Genomic DNA, 27670 nt, shown 5'->3' with positions numbered 1-27670 from the left:
GCGCAGGGCCTCTAGACCATTCCGCTCTCCTAGCCCTTTGCGGTCTGGGGGCTGGATATACTAGGGCCCTTCCCGCGGGCGGCTTCCGCTACCTCTACATCGCCATCAACAAATTCACCAAGTGGGCGGAGGAGGAGCCCGTGCGCACCATCCCCGCAAGGTCGACCGTCAAGTTCATCAAGGGTCTCGTGAGCCGCTTCGGCGTCCCCAACCGCATCATTACCGACAACGGTTTGCAGTTCATCAGTCACCTCTTCAAGATTTACCTGGAAACACAGATATGCCACGCTTCGGTAGCCCACCCGCGGAGCAACGCGCCAACGCAGAGTACCTGCGAGGCCTCAAGGTGAGGAGCTTCAAGAACGCAAAGGGTTGGATATACCGGGGCCCTTCCCGCGGGCGGCTTCCGCTACCTCTACGTCGCCATCAACAAATTCACCAAGTGGGCGGAGGAGGAGCCCGTGCGCACCATCCCCGCAAGGTCGACCGTCAAGTTCATCAAGGGTCTCGTGAGCCGCTTCGGCGTCCCCAATCGCATCATTACCGACAACGGTTCGCAGTTCATCAGTCACCTTTTCAAGATTTACCTGGGAACGTAGATATGCTACGCTTCGGTAGCCCACCCGCGGAGCAACGCGCCAACGCAGAGTACCTGCGAGGCCTCAAGGTGAGGAGCTTCAAGAACGGCGCCAACGCAGAGTAGCTGCGAGGCCTCAAGGTGAGGAGCTTCAAGAACGGCTCTGGACAAGGGAAGCACGGCCACAGCTAACCGTCGAGTTTTTCAGGACATCGCTCAACACGAAGATCCAAGTTTGTCGATGATCAAGCAAGACCACCAACTCTCTGCATGTACCTCTCAATAGTGGAAATGCTTGGAGAAAATGAGTTAGACACAGATCTTGACTGATAATCCACCCCTATGATGGTTTCTCTGTATTCTTCTTTTTCTCTACATTTTCCTTGTGTTACAAGGTCTGTAACCTGAACTATTTCCTCTTCTAGGTGTGCCGTGCCGTCAGATTACATGTCAGCAGCCTGGCTGAATGAAAATAACATCGCATGACCGCATCCCAGGAACGCCATGCAGAGAACCCCCTATTTTATTTCGATGTATCTGAAGTTACTACTCCCTCCTATTTTATTTCGATGTATCTGAAGTTACTACTCCCTCCGTTCCATAATATAAGTCTTTTTAGAGATTGCACTAGAGGACTACATACGGATGTATATAGACATGCTTTAGAGTGTAGATTCACTCATTTTGCTTTGGATGTAGTCTCTTAATGAAATCGCTTAAAAGACTTATATTTAGGAACGGAGGGAGTACAAAATATCATGATCCCTACAGTACAAAGCTCTAGCTGGAGATAATGGTGCCAGTTTTGCACCGGATGTGGTCTCGAGAATCTATACCAACATTTTACATCGAAGCGGCTTGCTCACATCTCTCCGTGGATGATGCCACGGTGGCCTCCTCATCGCCAAAGTTCGGTGCCTTGGGAATCAGGCCAAGGATCTTGAACATTGCCTGGTCCGCATCAAAGTCGTTGTTTGCAGTTGTCAGGAGCTTTTCACCGGCGAAGATCGAGTTGGCCCCAGCAAGAAAGCAGAGAGCTTGCTCTGGCATGGAGAACCGTACTCGCCCTGCCGAAAGTCTCACCATTGCCTTTGGCATCACAATCCGAGCGCTGGCAATCATGCGGATCATTTCCCATATCTCTACAGGCTGGTATTGTGCATTAGTTAGCAAAAGCAATTATTACAAATAAGTCAGCATATAATCTTCGCGTGAAGCTCGTTATGTTCTGTACATTGTACCCAATTGACAATTGAGGTTATCCAAGCCTGTTTTACAATAGCTTTCGACATCTTAACCTACAGAAAATAATCAACAGTAACATACCTTCTGATCCTGAAGAGGCGTGCCTTTGACAGCAATCAATGCATTGATAGGAACACTCTCTGGGTGTGTTGGCAAAGTGGCCAGTGTATGCAACAGCCCTACACGGTCTTCCTCCGCCTCTCCAAGACCAATAATTCCACCTGCAAACAGGAAAACGGTATATCAAGTTATTTCTTTAATATAGAAGAAAAGACACATATATAACAATGGAAGTTAGAATTATCAGTGATTTAAGCACAATAACCTGAGCAGACGCTTATTCCAGCTTCACGGACATGCTGAAGAGTCTGTAATCTATCATCATACGATCTTGTAGAAATAATGTTCGGGTAATATTCTCTTGATGTATCTAGGTTATGATTATAAGCTGTAAGTCCAGCCTTCTTGAGTTCTTCAGCTTGCTGTTTCTCTAGCATGCCCAGGGTGCAACAGACCTCCATGCCCATACCTCTGCACAGATATTTATCCAATGCATACTACCAACATATTAAAAATAGATATATGATAAAGAAAAATGCATTTTCCTAATATTTCCTCAAATGCTATGCATTGTGATCAAATATGTTATACACACTAATTCTACCATGTTAGCTTTTTCGATAAGTACCTTATGTCCTTGACATATTCAAGAATCTGGTTGAAGTTTGTTTTCCTGCCAATTGTCTCTCTCCATGCGGCTCCCATGCAAAATCGGGTGCTCCCAGCCTCCTTTGCCTAAGAGGTAATAGGGCAGAAGAAGGAACATGACGAATACGAATCTATGTGGGCCAGCCAATGTTTCAATGAACCATACACCGAAGTCTCCCCCCCCCCCCCCCCACACACACACACGCGCGCGCACCGCACCTCCCACCCCAAGGAAATCGTTACAGTACCTTTTTAGCTGCTTCTAGGACGGCATCTTTCTTCATTAATTTTTCAGCCTTCAATCCGGTACTGTATCTTGAAGACTGTGGGCAGTATGAACAATCTTCGCTGCACCCACCAGTCTTTATTGAAAGAAGTGTGCATTGTTGCACTTCTCTAAATTTATGGACATTCCTATGGACTTGAGCCTACAAAAGATGACAGTATTATCTGGTTAAATTTGAAGACAAGGTAAGTAAGATCTGTTTTTCCTTTTTACAAGGAACAAAGTTTAAAAGTCCTCTTTAGGATGAAATGACACTACAGGAAAATGTGGTGAATGTGCTGAACAGAACAATGAATTAGTCGAATGATCATCCTGTGTGTGTGTTTTTTTGTACATAACTACATATAATCAACACAGAGGCACCAAGCTTACCAATTCATGTGGTGCAAACAATGCTTACAAGCTGGGACGCACCATGTTGATCAGAACCATTACAGATTTACATCAAATAAATAGTGTTGTTATTACCCACCTTGACTTGTGCATTATTCATGCTAAATTTTTTACGGGCTTCCATCTACTATCAAATGGTGGACAACTGAGGATTTATGAAAATATTTCCAAGTACACAGCATATGACCTTCGGTACCTCATAAACCCATTCCCACCATATAAATACTCCTAAAGGTGATACTTTTGATAGTCTTGAATCCCACACATCCAATACTCTGAATGTCAAATCCTTGATGCAGATTTCCAGATTATACTCCCTAAATGTCCTTGAGTACAGAATACAGCTTACAAAGTAAATAAATAGATTACCCTTATGACAAAATTATCAACACGAACGCTACATCTAAAATCCATATGAACACGCCAACGAGAAGATATAATTTCCTGGAAGACACAACTATCCTTATGACAAAATTTCAAAGAAAGACATTATGCAATATTCGATTTAAAATCTTCTCTGGGAATCAAGCTGTAAAATTCTGACACTGTTAGACAATAAAAGAAAGTTGTCACCTACCACTGGCAACATCAAACCCTTTACAAGGCCCCATAAAACTTTATCAATGCTACTTAGTAATGTGCTTTGTGTCAATCACCACATTTAACTGTTCAGCAATCATGACCAAGAATATCTCCTGTGCTAATATCGGACATCAAGTATGAAATCTCACTCAACTTGATACCACTGTCGATGATTGGGAATCTCCGCTACTAAAATGCTCCAAAGTGAAAAGGTTGAAGCTAAGTTCCACCATGCCGACTCCAAAGAATGTTCGGTGGCAGATTAACAAAGGATGTTCGACTCCAAAGGAACACAGTTAATAAGTCCTCCTTAGGATGAAATGACACTACAGGAAAATGTGATGAATGTGCTGAATAGAACAATTAATTAGTGGAATGATCATCCTGTATGTCTCTTCTGTACATAACTACATATAGGGGCAGTTTGGTTGGAGTCCTGGCAAAAGATTGCCTGGCCTGGAGCCTGCCTGAGATGTGCCTGGTGAATGTTTGTTTGCTGTCCTGGACAAGTATAAACTGGCCTGGCTTGGATGCAACTTTATCTTGGTTAGCCTGGGTTGGCGCCCCGGCAGCTTAGTTAGCCTGGGCCAGGCATCCCTTTGCTCGCACCTGGTGAGAGCAAGAGCGGCCTGGGACACCATAACCCTTGAATTAGCAAATGATATGACGTTTTGTATTATGAACTACTACACCATTTTTGTCTTTCACGTGTTCTCTCAGGCCCAGGCTCGTGGCCTCCAACCAAACGTTTCATATTCAGGCATGCCTGATCAGGCAGAAAGTAGCTCCACGCCAGGCTACTTCCAGGCACTACTTTTTACCAGGCACGCAACTCAGGACACAAACCAAACTGCATCATAATCAACACAGAGACACCAAGCGTACCAATTCATGTTGTGCAGACAATGCTTACAAGCTGGGATGCACCTGTTGATCAGAACCATTACAGATTACATGAAATAAATAGTGTTGTTATTACCTAACACCTTGACTTGTGCATTATTCATGCTAAATTTGTTACTGACTTCCATCTACTATCAAATAGTGGACAGCTGAGGATTTATGAAAAATATTTTCCAAGTACATAGCATATGACCTTCAGTACCTCACAAACCCATTCCCACCATATAAATACTCCTAAAGGAGATACTTTTGATAGTCTTGAATCCCACACATCCAAATACTCTGAATGTAAAATCCTTGATGCAAATTTCCAGATTATACTCCCTAAATGTCCTTATGACAAAATTTCACAGAAAGACATTATGCAATATTCGATTTAAAATCTTCTCTGGGAATTAAGCTGTCAAATTCTGACACTGTTAGATAATGAGAGAAAGTTGTTACCTACCACTGGCAACACCAAACCATTTACAAGGCCCCAAAAAACTTTATCAATGCTACTTAGTAATGTGCTTTGCGTCAATCACAACTTTTAACTGTTCAGCAATCATGACCAAGAATATCTCCTGTGCTAATATTGGACATCAAGTATGAAATCCCACTCAACTTGACACCACTGTCAATGATGGGGAATTCCCACTTCTAAAATGCTCCAAAGTGAAAAGGTTGAAGCTAATTTCCACCATGCTGACTCTAAAGAATGTTCGGTGGCAGATTAACACTATTTAACTAATAATTCCAAGTGGTGTTAGCTGGACATGGATGTGTACGTTAAATACATGGGCCAGCGGATGCTAGCAGCCTCTAGCACAATATCTATATTAAGATTAAAGGGAACTTGTGTACAAATATTTGATAATCCTGGTTTACCAATCAGAAAGAGTCACTCCCCCAAAGGCAATACCTCTAGGTGCACTCCCCAAGCTCCTCCTAGCAAACTAATCCAAAAACGAGCCACGCTGTCACAAGTAGCCCAACTGGAGCTGGTCGTCTACCCGCCACAGTCGAGAGGTCGCTGAGGAGCAACCTTGGCAGCAAATCTAGAGCCGAGAGCACGAGACCACTAGGAAATCGGGGACATTACCAACTTGGAACGGAACGCAGACGGAAAAGGGGGGGTGAGAGAGTATGTACCCCGTGGAAGAGGAGGTCGAGGAGCGGGGAGTCGTAGATGGCCTGGATCTCGGGGCGGGTCCAGTCGTTCCTGGGCCCGTCCCGCACCGCCCGCTCCGCCTCCGCCGCGGCCGCCGATACCGATGAGAAGGGCGCGGCGCTAACGGCGGAGGCGAAGGGGGACCGGACGCGGGAGCGAAGGCTGCGCGCGAGCAGCAGCATCATGGCCGGCTCGGCGAGCAAAGCTGGCCGGAACGGAGCCGCTGCTGCACTAGGCGATACTGCCGAGGGAGTTGTGTTGGAAAGCGAGAGTGTGATTTTGCACCTTTAGGACGGAAGTACAAATAAGATGTGGAGTTTCTACACCCTGGCTCAAATGCTCATGGTGCATGTCAAAAAAAAAACTCATGGTGAACAGCAAATTGGAAAAAAGATTAAGAAAATGTGTAAAATAAGAAATATTTGGAGCGTATGCAAAAATTCATAAGGCGTGGTAAAAAAACAAAACCGATGCTCCGAAAATGGTACTTTCAAACTTATTTTGTAACTCTGATTTTGTTTTTTGCCACGACTTGTACCAATGTGATTTCGTGATAAAAGTTTGCATGTACAACAAACATTTCTTAAAATATGTCATATAAAAGTTTCAGGTTTTTTTATTTTCAAGAGCATTTGAGCCCGGGTGTAGAATTATACTTTTGGACATAAATAGGTTATAAGAATTTAAATGAATATATTTGTTTAGTTAAAAGAGAAATGAAATATTTATGTTTAGTCATTTTGCGCTTAAGCAGTGAGCTTTTTTTAATTTAGAACATGATTACAATATCCAGCTAGAACTGCTACACCATTTGGGATATCCTGAAACCGGACATTGGTTAAATATTCCCTCCTTGCAAATTTAGTTAAAAAATCTGCAATTTCATTTTGAGTACGACTGATTTTAACTAGCTTAAATTCCCGATCTTTATAACTATGTCCTTGTTGAATGAAAGAGAAAAGGATAAGGATATAGACTTACACCAACTATAACACGAGTTCCAACACTCTTTATGAGACAAAAATGAATCACATGTTAATGATATAGTACATTGATATTGATATGAGTAACTACTATACTAGTGAGTTATCAGGTTGGTCATAATTGGCATGATAATTTTGTATAGCCGGTTGTTGGTTATACTATTAATCATGTTCTTAGCAGTTTGTCGTGTTCCTGCAAGCATAGCGCATTTAGGGCGTCTTTAATCCTAGCCCTTGAACAGGCACCGACATGGTTTGCAAACAGATGCCCATCCAATGTTATTCATAAATTAATCCTCATTTATCTGGTTGGGAGAAGAGATAGGGGTGGGGATATAATTGCTTTTGGTTAGACTTATGTGTGTGATGTGTGGTGTATGGTTAAGAGGAGAGAGAGAAAAGAGAGGACCATAGTGGTTGATTTTTGCTAGCGCTACTCCCGCGTGAGTTATTGTATTTTCTCAAACAGAAAAGATGATATAAATAGCAGCAAAAAATTTCCTCAGTTAATAATCAAATTAGTAGGAGTTCAAGCTACAAGATAAGCAGCACGCGCACACAAACAAAATAAAATAGTTGCATCCAACGTAGCAAGCGGGTTGTCAAGTCCCTTGTATCGCTACTTACAAACTTAAAAGCAAAAAAAAATTAGTGATATATAGTGAAACAGCAAATAACAAGAGGCAAACAAAGAAGCAATTATGTAAGAATTGAGTGAAGTCAAACTTTGAAAAGTTTGACCATATTTATATGAAAATATATCAACATCTACAATGCTAATGGTATACAATATAAAAATTGAATGCATGGCAAATCTAATGATACTGATTTTGTATTGTAAATGTTGGTCAAATTTAGGTAGTTTGACTTCTGACGGATCTTATATGCAGAGTAAAAACGACCGAAGGGAGTAGAAGTTTATATTGATTGACAATAGACTTGGGAGTCATAGGTTCACTAGTGACAACTCTCTCGAAAACAGACAGGTGATATGGTAAACAAATTACAGTCGGGCAATTAAAAGGATTGCAATATTTATGACTATGATCATGGCATAATTTCACATAGGCACTACGTTTATGATAAGTGATTCAAAACAATAATATTATAATTGATAACAAGTAAGTAACATCAAAATGTGTAGACAAAATTACTATTGATTTTCATGCACTAATGTTTTCATGTAATACCAACTAATACTCATGATATAATATACATGTCCCCAATCACTCAAGTATTTATCATATTCAAACATCTTACCATAATAGGACCTAAAGATCCAGTCAAGCAAACAAATCCATGATGAGTCCTTTTCAACTACTTGGCACTCCCCCTACTAGGAAAGGGCTTATATGTGGAGCCCAACTAGTGGCGGGCGCACTATGCTAGCTGCGAAAACTATTTTTGAAAGCGACCAGTGGCGAGTAACAAAAACCAATCGCCATAACTAAGAGCGTAACAGTGGCGAGCATGTTTAGTTACCCGTCATAGGTATTATCTCCTGGGCGGGACTTCTTTGAGTAATCCAATGACGGGTATAACCTAGATCCCGCCACACGTAGATGGCAGAGCAGTGGCGAGTGCTGATAGGAAACCGATACTAGTTATCTTTGTCGGGTGCTCAGTTTTGGCAGAACATAGGTGTGTTGGGTGATGCTTAGCGCTCGCCACTTGTGAGTCAACCACTTGTGGTGGGCGTTGGGCAACACCCACCACTGCAACAAAAAAATCAAATTTGCATACGGGATTGGACAAAAAATATGTCCGCGCGGTTGGCCGCACCGCCTAATCCCCACCCACCCAAATCAAGGCACTGAACTCCCCACACAACCAACCCCCCCTCCATGTAACGTCACCATGATCCGTGGGCCCCCACAAGCATCGACACCGTACGCCATCGCCAGCTGCATGCACTGGCAATGCGCACCGCCGGCATCGCTGCCGCGGCCCCGACACGCTCCGCCACTCCCCCCTCATCCATCTTCCCCCTCCAACCAACGGCGGTCCACGCGCCCTCGGCCACCCCCTGCTCCTCGGCCCTCTCCATTGACCCCTCTCCGCCGGTGCGCCTCCGCCAGCACCAACGAATCGGCAACCTCCAACCATCTCCACATACCCATCCGACGGCGTGCCTCCACCCGCACCAATGGCTCATCGGCCATCTACACACCGCTGCCCTCGATTGCTTGAATTCGGTGCTTCTGCTATATATGTTCATTTGTTTTAAATGACTTCAATTCATTTCTTGTTCTATGTTTGTGCTCACGTGATGTTTTACTATGATGAATGGATATTATACAAATTGCTTGTGCTATATGTCGATGCTCACGGTTTGATTTAAAGGGAATAGCAACGAGCGCCAAAATTCTGATGAATGTTGATTCACTTCCATTTCGTCAAATTTCTGTCATTCAATACGTCCAATTTTTAGGAAAGTATATGTCATATTTTTTGGTAAAATGGCGATTTCCGGTGCCGAATTTCATTGCGGTTCGTTGTCTTCTTCTACACGGAATAGAAACGAGTGCCGAAGTTTTGACGAAGTGTTGATTTCTTTCCATTTCGTCGAATTTCTGGTACTTAATATGTCTCTTTTTAGCACTCATGTTGCCATATTTTATTAATTTTTAATTCTTTATTTACTCATTACGAATGCAATCTCCAATTTGCAGATAAAAGATGGCAAGACATACATGTCTCCAGTGAGGCTTTGACTTCCCTACAGGATGAGCCAAATTATGCTTACGAGTTTCACGAGGATACAGATCGTGCTGGAGATCAAGGGCTATATGGGGAAGAAGATTCACATGTTGTTGAAGAGTAAGTGCAAGATGGCCAACGTTTCGAAGAGGAGTTGGATGATGATGAAGAGGAAGAAGACCTCAATGGTGCAGAAGCTGATTTGGAAAGTCAACCATGAGAGTAGGTCACGGAATAAGGTGCTTACAACAACTTACGTAATAAAACGAACTAACAAAGAAGGGAGACTCATTAGTCCGATCAAGAATGCAACAAAATGGGGTAACGTCCTGGGTGCCATCGCCCGTAAAAATGTGGCATCAACACTAGATGCTTAAGGGGCCCAAGAAACAAACACTGGTCAAACCCCCTGTTAGGAAAGATGAGAGATATTTTTCAAGTTCAACAACCAAGACAGTGCACTTGCAGAAATCCATGCCATGTGGGTGTTCACCAAGGCCTTGAGTAATAAATATCGTGCAAATAAGCTACTCGACGACATGTATGATTTAGAGGAAATCAAAAGGCTATAACCTAGTACTACCAATGACAAATGGAAAGAGTTCCTTGGTTACCGAGACTCGTAAGCATACAAATAGGACAAAGAGAAGTTTGCAAAACTCTGGAGCCAAACAGTAGGGAACCACAATTTATGCACTCGTGGTTATGAAGGGAAGCAACCAATCTAGGATAAGCACGAGGCTATGTTTTCTTCACAAGGTCAACCAACACGACTCGGTAATATCCTGGACCCGTGTGCCAAGAAATATTTTCGATCCCTAGCGATTCTTAATAAAAAACTGGATTTTACTACTTCAAGGACCCTGAGGTGGCGAAAGAGCGGTACATAATTAGCCTATACAACCACACTTACCATCATATATGTTTAGGAGCAGTCCCTAAACAATATTAGTTTTTTCATGCACACAATTTTTACCAAAAACACATCAAGCTATAAAGATTCGCCAGATGCCCCAAGGTGGTCATCCGACCCAATTCTGTACGCCCTCCAAAGGAAGAGAGAGCCCATAAGAGACCGTAAGCTCGGCGCCGACGGTACTTTCTGGCATGCCTACTATCCCCCCAAGAAAAGGATGACTAAGTCAGGAAAATAAGGAATGGATAAAGACAAAATAGATTAGTTGGTCAACGAAAGGTTAAAGGAACTGTTACCTGATTTACTGGCAGAGGTTCAAAAGCATATTCAGTCCAAAGGGTCGACAAAATATGCCAAAAACGATGGATACCCATACGTCGCTTCCCCTTGCTCCCACAAAGATCAGAAGCTCCTCGATCAGTAATGTCATGGATAGTCATGGTGGGTCACCACATTCATTGGAGGAACAACTTCCTTGCGCTCTCCTAGCTAAACCGAGTACTAGTGGCGACTTGTTGGAGGTTGCAAAAGCTAGAAACTTTATAGGAAATGGCATGCACAACAACAAATTAGATGATAATTCGCGAAAGGCTTGTTTGCTCAGGGTGTTCCCAAATTACCATAGTTTGATTCTACCACAAAACATTATGAAAGAGGGTGATGAGCCGCAACCCCTTTCAGAATGCTTTGCTGGTCACCTCAAGTGGCATGCAATGCATATCATACTCGAAAAGCCATCCCAAAACAAAACACCCTCTCTGACCATCCCCGACATTGTAGCGCCATCATCGTCTCCGAACATCCATGGTGTTGGACCTGTTGGGGAACGTCGCATGGGAAACAAAAATTTTCCTACGCGCACGAAGACCTATCATGGTGATGTCCATCTACGAGAGGGGATGAGTGATCTACGTACCCTTGTAGACCGTACAACAGAAGCGTTAGTGAACGCGGTTTATGTAGTGGAACGTCCTCACGTCCCTCGATCCGCCCCCGCGAACAATCCCGCGATCAGTCCCACGATCTAGTACCGAACGGACGGCACCTCCGCGTTCAGCACACGTACAGCTCGACGATGATCTCGGCCTTCTTGATCCAGCAAGAGAGACGGAGAGGTAGAAGAGTTCTCCGGCAGCGTGACGGCGCTCCGGGGGCTGGTGATGACCTTGTCTCAGCAGGGCTCCGCCCGAGCTCCGCAGAAACGCGATCTGGAGGAAAAACCGTGGAGGTATGTGGTCGGGCTGCCGTGGAAAAGTCGTCTCAAATCAGCCCTAAAACCTCCGTATATATAGGTGGGAGGGAGGGGACCTTGCCTTGGGGCTCAAGGAGCCCCAAGGGGGTCGGCCGAGTCCAAGGGGGAAGGCTCCCCCCCAAACCGAGTTGGACTTGGTTTGGTGGGTGGGAGTCCTTCCTTCCCTTCCCACCTCCTCTTTTTTTTCTCTTTGATTTTCTTTCCAAGGCGCATAGGGCCCTTTTGGGCTGTCCCACCAGCCCACTAAGGGCTGGTGTGCCACCCTCAAGGCCTATGGGCTTCCCCGGGGTGGGTTGCCCCCCCGGTGAACTCCCGGAACCCATTCGTCATTCCCGGTACATTCCCGGTAACTCCGAAAACCTTCCGGTAATCAAATGAGGTCATCCTATATATCAATCTTCGTTTCCGGACCATTCCGGAAACCGTCGTGACTTCCGTGATCTCATCCGGGACTCCGAACAACATTCGGTAACCAACCATATAACTCAAATACGCATAAAACAACGTCGAACCTTAAGTGTGCAGACCCTGCGGGTTCGAGAACTATGTAGACATGACCCGAGAGACTCCTCGGTCAATATCCAATAGCGGGACCTGGATGCCCATATTGGATCCTACATATTCTACGAAGATCTTATCGTTTGAACCTCAGTGCCAAGAATTCATATAATCCCGTATGTCATTCCCTTTGTCCTTCGGTATGTTACTTGCCCGAGATTCGATCGTCAGTATCCGCATACCTATTTCAATCTCGTTTACCGGCAAGTCTCTTTACTCGTTCTGTAATACAAGATCCCGCAACTTACACTAAGTCACATTGCTTGCAAGGCTTGTATGTGATGTTGTATTATCGAGTGGGCCCCGAGATACCTCTCCGTCACACGGAGTGACAAATCCCAGTCTTGATCCATACTAACTCAACTAACACCTTCGGAGATACCTGTAGAGCATATTTATAGTCACCGAGTTACGTTGCGACGTTTGATACACACAAAGTATTCCTCCGGTGTCAGTGAGTTATATGATCTCATGGTCATAGGAAAAAATACTTGACACACAGAAAACAGTAGCAACAAAATGACACGATCAACATGCTACGTCTATTAGTTTGGGTCCAGTCCATCACGTGATTCTCCTAATGACGTGATCCGGTTATCAAGCAACAACACCTTGTTCATAATCAGAAGACACTGACTATCTTTGATCAACTGGCTAGCCAACTAGAGGCTTGCTAGGGACGGTGTTTTGTCTATGTATCCACAGATGTAAATGAGTCTTCATTCAATACAATTATAGCATGGATAATAAACGATTATCTTGATACAGGAATTATAATAATAACTATATTTATTATTGCCTCTAGGTCATAATTCCAACAGTCTCCCACTTGCACTAGAGTCAATAATCTAGCCCTCACATCATCATGCGAATTACATTGTAATAAATCTAACACCCATACAGTTCTGGTGTTGATCATGCTTTGGCCGTGGAAGAGGTTTAGTCAGCGGGTCTGCTACATTCAGATCCGTGTGCACTTTGCATATATTTACGTCCTCTCCCTCGACGTAGTCTCGGATGAGGTTGAAGCGTCGTTTCATGTGTCTGGTCTTCTTGTGAAACCGTGGTTCCTTTGCTAAGGCAATGGCACCCGTGTTGTCACAGAACAAGGTTATTGGATTCAGTGCGCTTGGCACCACTCCAAGATCCGTCATGAACTTCTTCATCCAGACACCCTCCTTAGCCGCCTTCGAGGCAGCCATGTACTCCGCTTCACATGTAGAATCTGCTACGACGCTTTGCTTGGAACTGCACCAGCTTACCGCACCCCCATTAAGAATAAATACGTATCCGGTTTGCGACTTAGAGTCGTCCGGATCTGTGTCAAAGCTTGCATCGACGTAACCTTTTACGGCAAGCTCTTCGTCACCTCCATATACGAGAAACATCTCCTTAGTCCTTTTCAGGTACTTCAGGATATTCTTGACCGCCGTCCAGTGATCCACTCCTGGATTACTCTGGAACCTACCTGCCATACTTATGGCCAGGCTAACATCCGGTCTAGTGCACAGCATTGCATACATGATAGAACCTATGGCTGAAGCATAGGGGACGGAGCGCATATGCTCTCTATCTTCATCAGTTGCTGGGCACTAAGTCTTACTCAATCTCGTACCTTGTAAAACTGGCAAGAACCCTTTCTTGGACTCTTCCATTTTGAACCTCTTCAAAACTTTATCAAGGTATGTGCTTTGTGAAAGTCCTATCAGGCGTTTTGATCTATCCCTATAGATCTTTATGCCTAGAATGTAAGCAGCTTCTCCTAGGTCCTTCATACAGAAACTTTTATTCAAGTAATCCTTTATGCTCTCTAAAAACTCCACGTTGTTTCCAATCAGCAATATGTCATCCACATACAATATTAGAAACGCCACAGAGCTCCCACTCACTTTCTTGTAAATACAAGATTCTCCAACCACTTCTATAAACCCAAATGCTTTGATCACCTCATCAAAGCGTTTGTTCCAACTCCGAGATGCTTGCACCAGTCCATAAATGGATCGCTGGAGCTTGCACACCTTGTTAGCATTCTTAGGATCGACAAAACCTTCGGGTTGCATCATATACAATTCTTCCTTAAGGAAACCGTTAAGGAACGCCGTTTTGACATCCATCTGCCAGATTTCATAATCGAAAAATGCAGCTATTGCTAACATGATTCTGACGGACTTAAGCATCGCTACGGGTGAGAATGTCTCATCGTAGTCAACTCCTTGAACTTGTGAAAAACCCTTTGCCACAAGTCGAGCTTTATAAACGGTCACATTGCCGTCAGCGTCCGTCTTCCTCTTAAAGATCCATTTGTTCTGAATAGCCTTGCGGCCTTCAGGCAGTACCTCCAAAGTCCACACTTTGTTCTCATACATGGATCCTATCTCGGACTTCATGGCTTCTAGCCATTTGTTGGAATCTGGGCCCACCATTGCTTCTTCATAATTTGCAGGTTCATTGTTGTCCAACAACATGATTGACAAGACGGGATTACAGTACCACTCTGGAGCAGCACGTGGTCTCGTCGACCTGCGTGGTTCGATAGAAACTTGAACCGGAGTTTCATGATCATCATCATTAACTTCCTCCTCAACCGGCGTCGCAATGACAGAGGTTTCCCCTTGCCCTGCGCCACCATCCAGAGGGATGAGAGGTTCGACAACCTCGTCAAGCTCTATCTTCTTCCCACTCAATTCTCTCGAGAGAAACTCCTTCTCGAGAAAAGCTCCGTTTTTAGCAACAAACACTTTGCCCTCGGATTTGAGATAGAAGGTGTACCCAACTTTCTCTTTTGGGTAACCTATGAAGACGCACCTTTCCGCTTTGGGTTCCAGCTTTTCAGGCTGAAGCTTTTTGACATAAGCATCACATCCCCAAACTTTAAGAAACGACAACTTTGGTCTTTTGCCATAGCACAGCTCGTATGGTGTCGTCTCAACGGATTTTGATGGTGCCCTATTTAAAGTGAATGCAGCTGTTTCTAATGCATAACCCCAAAACGATAACGACAAATCGGTAAGAGACATCATAGATCGCACCATCTCTAATAAAGTACGATTACGACGTTCGGACACACCATTACGCTGTGGTGTTCCAGGCGGTGTTAACTGTGAAACAATTCCACATTGTCTTAAGTGAGCACCAAACTCGAAACTCAGATATTCACCCCCACGATCAGACCGCAGGAACTTGATCTTCTTGTTACGATGATTTTCAACTTTACTCTGAAATTGCTTGAACTTTTCAAATGTTTCAGACTTGTGCTTCATCAAGTAGACATAACCATATCTACTCAAATCGTCAGCGAAGGTGATAAAATAACGATATCCGCCACGCGCCTTTACGCTCATCGGACCACACACATCGGTATGTATGATTTCCAACAAGTCACTTGCACGCTCCATAGTTCCGGAGAACAGAGTCTTAGTCATCTTGCCCATGAGGCATGGTTCGCACGTGTCAAGTGAATCAAAGTCAAGTGACTCCAAAAGTCCATCAGCATGGAGTTTCTTCATGCGCTTTACACCAATATGACCTAAGCGGCAGTGCCACAAAAATATGGCGCTATCATTGTTAAATCTAACTCTTTTGGTCTCAATGTTATGTATATGTGTATCGCTATCAAGATTCAATATGAACAATCCTCTAACATTAGGTGCATGACCATAAAATATGTTACTCATAGAAATGGAACAACCATTATTCTCTGACTTAAAAGAGTAACCGTCTCGCAATAAACAAGATCCAGATATAATGTTCATGCTCAACGTAGGCACTAAATAACAATGATTTAAGTTCATCACTAATCCTGATGGTAACTGAAGTGAAACTGTGCCGACGGCGATTGCATCAACCTTGGAACCATTTCCTACGCGCATCGTCACTTCATCTTTCGCCAGCCTTCGTCTATTCCGCAGTTCCTGTTTCGAGTTGCAAATATGAGCAACAGAACCGGTATCGAATACCCAGGCACTACTACGAGAGCCGGTTAAGTACACATCAATAACATGTATATCAAATATACCTGATTTTTCTTTGGCCGCCTTCTTATCTGCCAGATACTTGGGACAATTGCGCTTCCAGTGACCCATACCCTTGCAATAGTAACACTCCGTTTCAGGCTTAGGTCCAGCTTTGGGTTTCTTCGTCGGATTGGCAACAGGCTTGCCGCTCTTCTTCGAATTACCCTTCTTGCCTTTGCCGTTTCTCTTGAAACTAGTGGTCTTATTCACCATCAACACTTGATGCTCTTTACGGAGTTCAGACTCTGTGACTTTCAGCATCGCAAACAACTCGCCGGGAGACTTGTTCATCCCTTGCATGTTGTAGTTCAACACAAAGCCTTTATAGCTTGGCGGCAGTGATTGAAGGATTCTGTCAGTGATAGCCTCTTGCGGGAGTTCAATCCCCAGCTCAGCTAGACGGTTTGAGTACCCAGACATTTTGAGCATGTTCACTGACAGACGAGTTTTCCTCCATCTTGCAGGCATAGAATTTATCGGAGGTCTCATACCTCTCGATCCGGGCGTTCTTCTGAAAGATAAACTTCAACTCCTGGAACATCTCAAATGCTCCATGACGCTCAAAGCGACGTTGAAGTCCCGGTTCTAAGCCATACAAGACTGCACATTGAACTACTGAGTAGTCCCCCTCACGTGCTAACCAAGCGTTCTTAACATCCTGATCAGCCGTAGCGGGTGGTTCATCTCCTAGCGCAGCATTAAGGACATAATCCTTCTTCCCAGCTTGTAAGATTAGCTTAAGATTACGAGCCCAGTCTACAAAGTTGCTTCCATCATCTTTCAACTTAGCTTTCTCTAGGAACGTATTAAAATTCAGGGTGACTGTCGCGTGAGCCATGATCTACAACACAAATATATTCAAAGTGGACTTAGACTATGTTCAAGATAATTAGAGTTTAACTTAATCAAATTATTCGCTAAACTCTTACTCAAAAAGTACATCTCTCTAGTCATTTGAGTGGTTCATGATCCACTTACACTAGCTCAAGTCCGATCATCACGTGAGTTGAGTATAGTTTCAGTGGTAAGCATCCCTATGCTAATCATATCATCTATATGATTCATAATCGACCTTTCGGTCTCATGTGTTCCGAGGCCATGTCTGCACATGCTAGGCTCGTCAAGCTTAACCCGAGTGTTCCGCGTGCGCAACTGTTTTGCACCCGTTGTATGTGAACGTTGAGTCTATCACACCCGATCATCACTTGGTGTCTCGAAACGTCGAACTGTAGCAACGGTGCACAGTCGGGGAGAACACAATTTCGTCTTGAAATTTTAGTGAGAGATCACCTCATAATGCTACCGTCGTTCTAAGCAAAATAAGGTGCATAAAAGGATTAACATCACATGCAATTCATAAGTGACATGATATGGCCATCATCACGTGCTTCTTGATCTCCATCACCAAAGCACCGGCACGATCTTCTTGTCACCGGCGCCACACCATGATCTCCATCAACGTGTTGCCATCATGCTATTACTACTAAAGCTACATCCTAGCAAAATAGTAAACGCATCTGCAAGCACAAACGTTAGTATAAAGACAACCCTATGGCGCCTGCCGGTTGCCGTACCATCGACGTGCAAGTCGATATTTTCTATTACAACATGATCATCTCATACATCCAATATATCACATCACATCGTTGGCCATATCACATCACAAGCATGCCCTGCAAAAACAAGTTAGACGTCCTCTAATTTTGTTGTTGCATGTTTTACGTGGTGACCATGGGTATCTAGTAGGATCGCATCTTACTTACGCAAACACCACAACGGAGATATATGAGTTGCTATTTAACCTCATCCAAGGACCTCCTCGGTCAAATCCGATTCAACTAAAGTTGGAGAAACCGACACTTGCCAGTCATCTTTGAGCAACGGGGTTACTCGTAGCGATGAAACCAGTCTCTCGTAAGCGTACGAGTAATGTCGGTCCAAGCCGCTTCAATCCAACAATACCGCGGAATCAAGAAAAGACTAAGGAGGGCAGAAAAACACACATCACCGCCCACAAAAACTTTTGTGTTCTACTCGAGAAGACACCTACGCATGAGTCTAGCTCATGATGCCACTGTTGGGGAACGTCGCATGGGAAACAAAATTTTCCTACGCGCACGAAGACCTATCATGGTGATGTCCATCTACGAGAGGGGATGAGTGATCTACGTACCCTTGTAGACTGTACAGCAGAAGCGTTAGTGAACGCGGTTGATGTAGTGGAACGTCCTCACGTCCCTCGATCCGACCCGCGAACAATCCCGCGATCAGTCCCACGATCTAGTACCGAACGGACGGCACCTCCGCGTTCAGCACACGTACAGCTCGACGATGATCTCGGCCTTCTTGATCCAGCAAGAGAGACGGAGAGGTAGAAGAGTTCTCCGGCAGCGTGACGGCGCTCCGGGGGTTGGTGATGACCTTGTCTCAGCAGGGCTCCGCCCGAGCTCCGCAGAAACGCGATCTAGAGGAAAAACCGTGGAGGTATGTGGTCGGGCTGCCGTGGAAAAGTCATCTCAAATCAGCCCTAAAACCTCCATATATATAGGTGGGAGGGAGGGGACCTTGCCTTGGGTCTCAAGGAGCCCCAAGGGGGTCGGCCGAGTCCAAGGGGGAAGGCCCCCCCCCAAACCGAGTTGGACTTGGTTTGGTGGGTGGGAGTCCTTCCTTCCCTTCCCACCTCCTCTTTTTTTTTCTCTTTGATTTTGTTTCCTAGGCGCATAGGGCCCTTTTGGGCTGTCCCACCAGCCCACTAAGGGCTGGTGTGCCACCCTCAAGGCCTATGGGCTTCCCCGGGGTGGGTTGCCCCCCCCGGTGAACTCCCGGAACCCATTCGTCATTCTCGGTACATTCCCGGTAACTCCGAAAACCTTCCGGTAATCAAATGAGGTCATCCTATATATCAATCTTCGTTTCCGGACCATTCCGGAAACCCTCGTGACGTCCGTGATCTCATCCGGGACTCCGAACAACATTCGGTAACCAACCATATAACTCAAATACGCATAAAACAACGTCGAACCTTAAGTGTGCAGACCCTGCGGGTTCGAGAACTATGTAGACATGACCCGAGAGACTCCTCGGTCAATATCCAATAGCGGGACCTGGATGCCCATATTGGATCCTACATATTCTACGAAGATCTTATCGTTTGAACCTCAGTGCCAAGGATTCATATAATCCCGTATGTCATTCCCTTTGTCCTTCGGTATGTTACTTGCCCGAGATTCGATCGTCAGTATCCGCATACCTATTTCAATCTCGTTTACCGGCAAGTCTCTTTACTCGTTCTGTAATACAAGATCCCGCAACTTACACTAAGTCACATTGCTTGCAAGGCTTGTGTGTGATGTTGTATTACCGAGTGGGCCCCGAGATACCTCTCCGTCACACGGAGTGACAAATCCCAGTCTTGATCCATACTAACTCAACTAACACCTTCGGAGATACCTGTAGAGCATCTTTATAGTCACCGAGTTACGTTGCGACGTTTGATACACACAAAGTATTCCTCCGGTGTCAGTGAGTTATATGATCTCATGGTCATAGGAACAAATACTTGACACGCAGAAAACAGTAGCAACAAAATGACACGATCAACATGCTACGTCTATTAGTTTGGGTCCAGTCCATCACGTGATTCTCCTAATGACATGATCCAGTTATCAAGCAACAACACCTTGTTCATAATCAGAAGACACCGACTATCTTTGATCAACTGGCTAGCCAACTAGAGGCTTGCTAGGGACGGTGTTTTGTCTATGTATCCACACATGTAAATGAGTCTTCATTCAATACAATTATAGCATGGATAATAAACGATTATCTTGATACAAGAATTATAATAATAACTATATTTATTATTGCCTCTAGGGCATAATTCCAACAGGACCGCCACCTAGAACATCTACTCTAGGTATTTGCAACCCCATATCAGCTAAGGATGTGCAGGAAGAGCACATGCTTGAAGAATCACATAATCATAATTATGCTGCAAATGAGGAGATGCGGCGAGCCCACCCCGATACGCAATGTTGCAAAAAATAAAAGTTCACTCCAACAACACTAAAGAATGGTGACCCAAGAAGTCATTGACTTGTCCACCAGTTTTCATCCAACCAGTGAATAAAAGAAACACACATCTAAAGGGTGTGAAAATGAATACTAAGGCAAACACTACAACCACCATAGGTGGAAATGGTAGACCACCAGTAAAGAAGAAGGCACCGAAGAAGTCCTTGGCATATGAACAATGTGCTGACAACCCAAAAGCACATGTCTATATCCCGGGTGGGAGAATGATATCACACAAAGTGTACAAGCACCTTATGTGACACCATTGGATTAAGCTACCGTGATCATTGTAATTAAGCTACAACGATGGCCAATATTAAGCTAATTCTTTTGCTAAAAGTGCTTGATCAATCTTAAAATCGTATCTCATTTCAAATTCCCTTTGAAATTCAAAATTCATATAATAAGTGAATTAAATATTTTTTACAAACATGAAAACTACAATCATGGTTGCTATGCAAATATTCACCTAGTAACTATAAAATATGAATCAACATTTTAGCAAGTGTTATAGTGCCTCAAAATATTTAAAATAGAGGAAAAATCAATTATTAAATGCCCTTTTTGTTTTATGAAAATTTAAACATTTTCAAATGCCCCCAAATCTTTTTGTGGCACTACCTAAATTTGCATGTGAAATAGTGGGCTAATTGCCATATTTCTCTAAGGGTACTTTGGTGCCATTTTTTATTTTAACAGAAGCTTTTTCAAAAAAGGAAAAAATAGAGAAGTTCTAAAACTTCAAAAGGAAATAAAAGGAAAAAAGGACTGAACCCTGATAACCCACAAGTATAGGGGATCGCAACAGTTTTCGAGGGTAGAGTATTCAACCCAAATTTGTTGATTCGACACAAGGGGAAGCCAAAGAATATTCTCGAGTATTAGCAGTTGAGTTGTCAATTCAACCACACCTGAAAGACTTAGTATCTCTAGCAAAGTTTCAGTAGCAAAGTAGTGTGATAGTAACAGTAGTAGCAGTAATAGTAGCAGCAGTGACATCAGTAGCTGTAACAGTAACGTAGCAAGGACCAGTAGGAAAAACTTGTAGGCGTTGGATCGGTGATGGATAATTATGTCGGATGACATTCATCATGTAACAGTTATAACATGGGGTGATATGTAACTAGCTCCAGTTCGTCAATGTAATGTAGGCATGCATTCCGTATATAGTCATACGTGCTTATGGAAAAGAACTTGCATGACATCTATTGTCCATCCCTCCCGTGGCAGCGGAGTCCTAATGGAAACTAAGGGATATTAAGGTTCTCCTTTTAATAGAGAACCGAAACAAAGCATTAGCACTTAGTGAATACATGAACTCCTCATACTATGGTCATCTCCGGGAGTGGTTCTGGTTATTGTCACTCCGGGGTTGCCGGGTCATAACACATAGTAGGTGACTACAACTTGCAAGATAGGATCAAGAACACACATATATTGATGAAAACATAATAGGTTCAGATCTGAAATCATGGCACTCGGGCCCTAGTGACAAGCATTAAGCACAACCAAGTAGTAGCAACATCAATCTCAGAACATAGTGGATACTAGGGATCAAACCCCATCAAAACTAACTCGATTACATGATAGATCTCATCCAACCCATCACCGTCCAGCAAGCCTACAATGAGATTACTCACGAACGATGAAGAGCATCATGGGATTAGCAATGAAGGATGGTTGGCGATGACGAAGGCATCAATTCCCCCTCTCCGGAGCCCAGAACGGACTCCAGATCTGCCCTCCAGAGGAAGAACAGGTGGTGGCGGCGGCTTCGTATCGTTAAACGCGATGAACTCTTCTCTCTGATTTTTTTCCGGGCGAGAGAGAATATATAGAGCTGGAGTTGGAGGCGGCGGAGCCACGAGGGCCCCACAAGCCTGCTAGGCGCGGCCAGGGGGCGCGCCTCTTGGGCTTGTGGGCTCCAGGCTCCGTCCCTCTAGGTAATTCTTGTGCCAATATTTTTTATATATTCCACAAAAAATCCTCATAAATTTCCAGGTCATTCCGAGAACTTTTATTTCTGCGCAAAAACAACCCCATGGCAATTCTGCTGAAAACAGCGTCAGTCCGGGTTAGTTCCATTCAAATCGTGCAAATTAGAGTCCAAAACAAGGGCAAAAGAGTTTGGAAAAGTAGATACGATGGAGACGTATCAACTCCCCCAAGCTTAAAGCCTTGCTTGTCCTCAAGCAATTTAGTTGACAAATTGAAAGAGACAAAAGAAAAACTTTTATGAACTCTGTTTGATCTTGTTGTTGTAATTATGTCTAACTCATATTCAGATTTTCAGCAAGATCATAATCTAATCACATAAGCAATGACATTTAGGTCTCATGGCAAACTCATATCAATGGCATAATCAACTAGCGAGCAATAATAATAAGTTTCAAACGTCAACACTTCAATCAAAGCAATCATGAAGCAATATGAAGAGGTGGTATCTCGCTAGCTCTTTCTGAGACCGCAAAACATAAATGCATAGCACCTTCAAAGACCAAGGGTTGACTGAACATTCTAATTCATGGCGAAGAAGATCCAGTCACAGTCATACTCAATATCAATTAATAGCAAAGCATAAAAATGACGGAGGTGCTCTCTAACTGGTGCTTTTATAAGAAGAGGATGACTCAACAAAAACGTAAATAGATAGGCTCTTCACAGAGGGAAGCATTGATTTGCAGAGGTGCCAGAGCTCAAGCTTTTAAAACAGAGATAAATAATTTTGAGTGGTATGCTCTCATTGTCAACGCGATGACCAAGAGTTTTCACCATCTTCCATGCTACACATACTATAGGCGGTTCCTAAATAGAAAAGTAAAGTTTTGAGTCTCCCCCCCCACCGATCAATCACACTCCACGACTAGCCGAATCCTCGGGTGCCGTCCATACCAACAACAATCCAGGGGAGTTTTGTTTGCAATTATCTTTTCGATTTGAGCGTGAAACTGGGCATTCCAATTACCGGCCCCTTTCTCGTGAGTGATAGTGAATAAACACGTATCGAGGATAACACACCTATCATGGAAGATATTGACCGCCCCTTGTCACCACATGAGCGGTTCGGGCAAGCAAAACAAATTATTACTTGAAGGTTTAGAGAGTGGCACATGCAAATTTACTTGGAACGGCAGGTAGATACCGCATATAGGTAGGTATGGTGGACTCATATGGAACAACTTTGGGTTTATGGAAGTCGATGCACAAGCAGTATTCCCGCTTAGTACAAGTGAAGGCTAGCAAAAGACTGGGAAGCGGCCAACTAGAGAGCGACAACAGTCATCAAAATGCATTGAAATTAACCAACATTGAGTGCAAGTATGAGTAGGACATAAATCACCATAAACATGAATATCATAGAGGCTATGTTGATTTTGTTTCAACTACATGCGTAAACATGCGCCAAGTCAAGCCACTTGAATCATTCAAAGGAGGATACCATCCTATCATACTACATCATAATCATCTTGAAATTCATGTTGGCATCCAAGACAAACCATTATAAGAGCCTAGCTAATTAAGCATGACATCAGAAACTATGATCTCTAAGTTGTCATTGCAAACATGTTTCTCTCATAACAAAGCTGAATTAGGAATGATGAGCTAGTCATATTTACAAAAACAAAATAGATCGAGTTCATACCAGCTTTTCCAGGCTCAGTCACTTCATCATATATCGTCATTATTGCCTTTCACTTGCACGACCGAATGATGTGAATCATAATGAGAGTGTTCGTGCATTGGACTAAGCTGGAATCTGCAAGCAAACTCAAAGGAGAAGACAAAGTAATATGGTTCTTTGACGGATAAACAAATATGCATGTGAGAGCCACTAAACAATTTAACCATGGTCTTCTACCTTGACCCAAAAAAAGAAAACTATTTACACGGGAAAGCTCCCAACAAGCAAAAGAAGAAAGATAAATCTTTTTGGGTTTTCTTTTTTAAACACCACTAAGCAAGCTGGAAAGTAAACTTACAACTAATTTTTTTGTTTTTCTCAAACTAACAAACACACGAGAAGAAAGCGAGAAAAAGAAATAAACTAGCATGGATGATACAATGGCAAGGTGTGAACACCGACTAACAAAGTGAAAGCATAATCATGAATATAACGTCGGTGAGGAACACGTACTCCCCCAAGCTTAGGCTTTTGGCCTAAGTTGGTCTACTCCCAAGGCTGGTCCGGGCGATATCCAAAACCATAATGGGGGTTGTATGGGAACGCGGCAGCTACCGCCTGAATAGCTGCCTCACGGAGGCGAGCAGCCTTTGCCTCCCTCTCATACTCCTCTACCTCTCCTCTAGTTATGTAATATCTCCGTTTTACCTGAAAGTCAAAGAAGGCAGGAGCAGGAAGGGTAATATGGAAAACACATTGTCGGTTAAATATTAACCGGTATAGGAGGGATTCATTATCCCTCTCAAGGAACTGAGAACGTGTCATAGCGGCGCGATCAAGGAAAGCTGTATGGAGCGGGGGATCTCCTTCGCGGATGGGTACTGCAAGAGAATTTGCTATGCGAGTGGCATAGATCCCACCAAAGAAATCCCCTTCATTGGCATTATTATTTAGCCTCCTCGCAATTATAGCTCCCATGTTGAAACTTCTATCACCCGTTACTGCGCTCTTAAGGATACTAAGGTCAGGTGCATAGAGGTGACAATGCTCAAGAACAGGGTCACCAAGGCAGCAAAAATACGCAACAAATAAGGCACTAGAGCAAAAACTAATTGGACCAATGGAGGAGTCACATACCAAGGAACAATTTCCCCAAAACAGTTTGGTGAATGGGGCTTTGCACAAGGAGATCGAAAAACGCAGCAAGAAGAGCAAGAACACGGGTTTGAGCTGTGGAATGATTTTTTCTGGAGGTAAAAGAAGGATATGGGAGCTGGAATAAGTGGAGGGGGGCCATGTGGGGCCCACAAGCCTGCCAGGCGCGGCCAGGGGGGTGGCCGCGCCTCCTGGGCTTGTGGCCCACTGGTGCATCCCCGTGACTAGCTCTCTGTCTCAGAATTTTTCAAAAATTCCAGAAAAAATCATACTTGATTTTCAGGGCATTTGGAGAACTTTTATTTTCGGCACACTTTTCTAAGGGACGCAGAAAACGGAAAACAAGAAAATAAAGCTAAATCTATCATTTTTCTTCTAAGAAACAGAAAATAAAATTTCGAAATAGGAGGTTTGTGACTCCTAGATTCATCCATCTCATGGTCATCAAAAGAAATCCGTCAATGAGGTTGATCAAGTCTCCTTGACAAACTTTTTTCGAATCGCATAAAACCGGAGAATTTTCGAGTAATCACTAGGTTACCTCAATGGGGATGTGCATATCCCCAACAAGTAAATCATACTTCATCTTGACAGTAGGTATAGGGCATTCAAAGCTCCCAATAAGAATTGATGAAGTTTTTTCAATAGCATTGATGCAATGTACTCGATATTGTTTCTTCGGAAAGTGCACCGCATGCTCATTACCATTAACATGGAAAGTGACATTGCCTTTGTTGCAATCAATAAGAGCCCCTGTAGTATTTAAAAAGGGTCTTCCAAGGATGACCGCCATGGCATCATCCTCGGGAATATCCAGAATAACAAAGTCCGTTAAGATAGTAATGTTAGCAACCAGAACAGGTACATCCTCGCAAATGCTGATAGGGAAAGCAGTTTATTTGTCTGCCATTTGCAAGGATATTTTAGTGGGTGTCAACTTATCCAATTCAAATCTACGGTAAAGAGAGAGAGGCATAACACTAACACCAGCTCCAAGGTCGCATAAAGCGGTTCTAACATAATTGCCTTTAATGGAGCAAGGTGTAGTGGGCACTCCGGTATCACCTAGTTTCTTAGGAGTTCCACCCTTGAAGGTGTAATTAGCAAGCATGGTGGAAATCTCAACCTCAGGTATCTTCCTTTTATTTCTTTCATGTACTTAGCATAAGGAGACACTTTGAGCATATCTGTCAAACACATTTGCAGAAAGACAGGTCTAATCATTTCAACAAAGCGCTCAAAATCCTCATCATCCTTTTTCTTGGATGGTTTGGGAGGAAAGGGCATGGGTTTTTGAACCCATGGTTCTATTTCTTTACCATGCTTCCTAGCAATGAAGTCGTTCTTATCATATCTCTTATTCTTAGGTTGTGGGTTATCAAGATCAACACTAGGTTCAATCTCCACATCCTTATCATTACTAGGTTGAGCATCATCATGAACACCACTATGAATATTATCGCTAGGCTCATGTTCATAACCAGATTGTGTTTCGTCATGAGAAACAGATATATCATTTGGATTCTCAGGTGTAACAGCAGCAGGTTTGCTAGCATGCAAGTTCCTATCATCTTTCTTTTTCTTCCTATCACTAGGATGACTAGGTGCATCAATGCTAACTCCTTGAGAATCTTGCTCAATTCTCTTAGGATGGCCCTCAAGATACAAAGGTTCCTGAGTCATTCTACCACCTCTAGTGACGACTCTAACAGAATTGTCATTCAACTCATTGAGCAAGTCATTTTGAGCCTTAAGTACTTGTTCTACCTGAGTAGTGACCATGAGGCATGTTTACTCAAAAGCTTAAGATCATTGACATTTCTATCCACGCAAGCACTTAAATGACTAAGCATACGAGCATTCTGTTCCAATTGTCTGCTAACATAATCATTGAAACTTTGTTATTTGGCAACAAAGTTATCAAATTCATCCAAGCATAAGCTAGCAGGTTTATCAAAAGGAATATCACTCTCATTGAATCTACGAAGAGAATTTACCTCTACTACCTGTGTCGGGTGATCAAGACCATGTATTTCTTCAATAGGTGGTAGATTCTTAACATCTTCAGATTTAATACCTTTCTCTTGCATAGATTTCTTGGCTTCTTGCATATCTTCAGGACTGAGGAATAGAATACCTCTTTTCTTCGGAGTTGGCTTCAGAGGTGGTTCAGGAATAGTCCAAGCATTATCATTGCTCAAGATATTATTCAATAGAATTTCAGCTTGTTCCATAGTTCTTTCCATGAAAACACAACCAACACAACTATCTAGGTGGTCCCTAGAAGCATCGATTAGTCCATTATAAAAGATATCAAGTATTTCATTCTTCTCAAGAGGGTGATCAGGCAAAGCATTCAGTAACTGGACAAGCCTCCCCCAAGCTTGTGGGAGACTCTCTTCTTCAACTTGCACAAAGTTATATATATCCTGCAAGGCAGCTTGTTTCTTATGGGCAGGAAAATATTTCTCAGAGAAGTAGTAAATCATATCCTGTGGACTACGCACACAACCAGGAGCAAGAGAAGTAAACCAAGTCTTAGCGTCATCC

General features: G+C 43.5%; 1 protein-coding gene across 1 annotated transcript; it reads right to left on the bottom strand.

Moving 5' to 3' along the window:
* Nucleotides 1-1307: 1307 nt before the first annotated feature.
* LOC123410372 (biotin synthase, mitochondrial) lies at nt 1308-6131 on the bottom strand. Its single transcript, XM_045103311.1, has 6 exons — nt 5829-6131; nt 2779-2958; nt 2511-2617; nt 2148-2353; nt 1904-2043; nt 1308-1726 (listed from the first exon to the last, which is right to left on the bottom strand). The coding sequence occupies exons 1-6, from the start codon at nt 6030-6032 to the stop codon at nt 1421-1423; spliced, it is 1143 nt and encodes a 380-aa protein (XP_044959246.1). The 5' UTR covers nt 6033-6131; the 3' UTR covers nt 1308-1420.
* Nucleotides 6132-27670: the final 21539 nt, after the last annotated feature.

Source organism: Hordeum vulgare, chromosome 7H, assembly GCF_904849725.1.
Source record: "Hordeum vulgare subsp. vulgare chromosome 7H, MorexV3_pseudomolecules_assembly, whole genome shotgun sequence".
Taxonomy (NCBI): domain Eukaryota; kingdom Viridiplantae; phylum Streptophyta; class Magnoliopsida; order Poales; family Poaceae; genus Hordeum; species Hordeum vulgare.
Note: the sequence above shows the minus strand (reverse complement) of the source record. Positions and strands in the feature narration are given on the sequence as shown.

Bases quoted from the DNA above. Each gene is read 5' to 3' on its own strand.
- LOC123410372 (XM_045103311.1), bottom strand. From the start codon at position 6,032: ATGATGCTGCTGCTCGCGCGCAGCCTTCGCTCCCGCGTCCGGTCCCCC. The intron at 2,959-5,828 runs GTACATACTCTC...CATCTTTTGTAG, and splicing joins TCGACCTCCTCTTCCACGGG to GCTCAAGTCCATAGGAATGT. The intron at 1,727-1,903 runs GTATGTTACTGT...GCACAATACCAG, and splicing joins CGCCTCTTCAGGATCAGAAG to CCTGTAGAGATATGGGAAAT.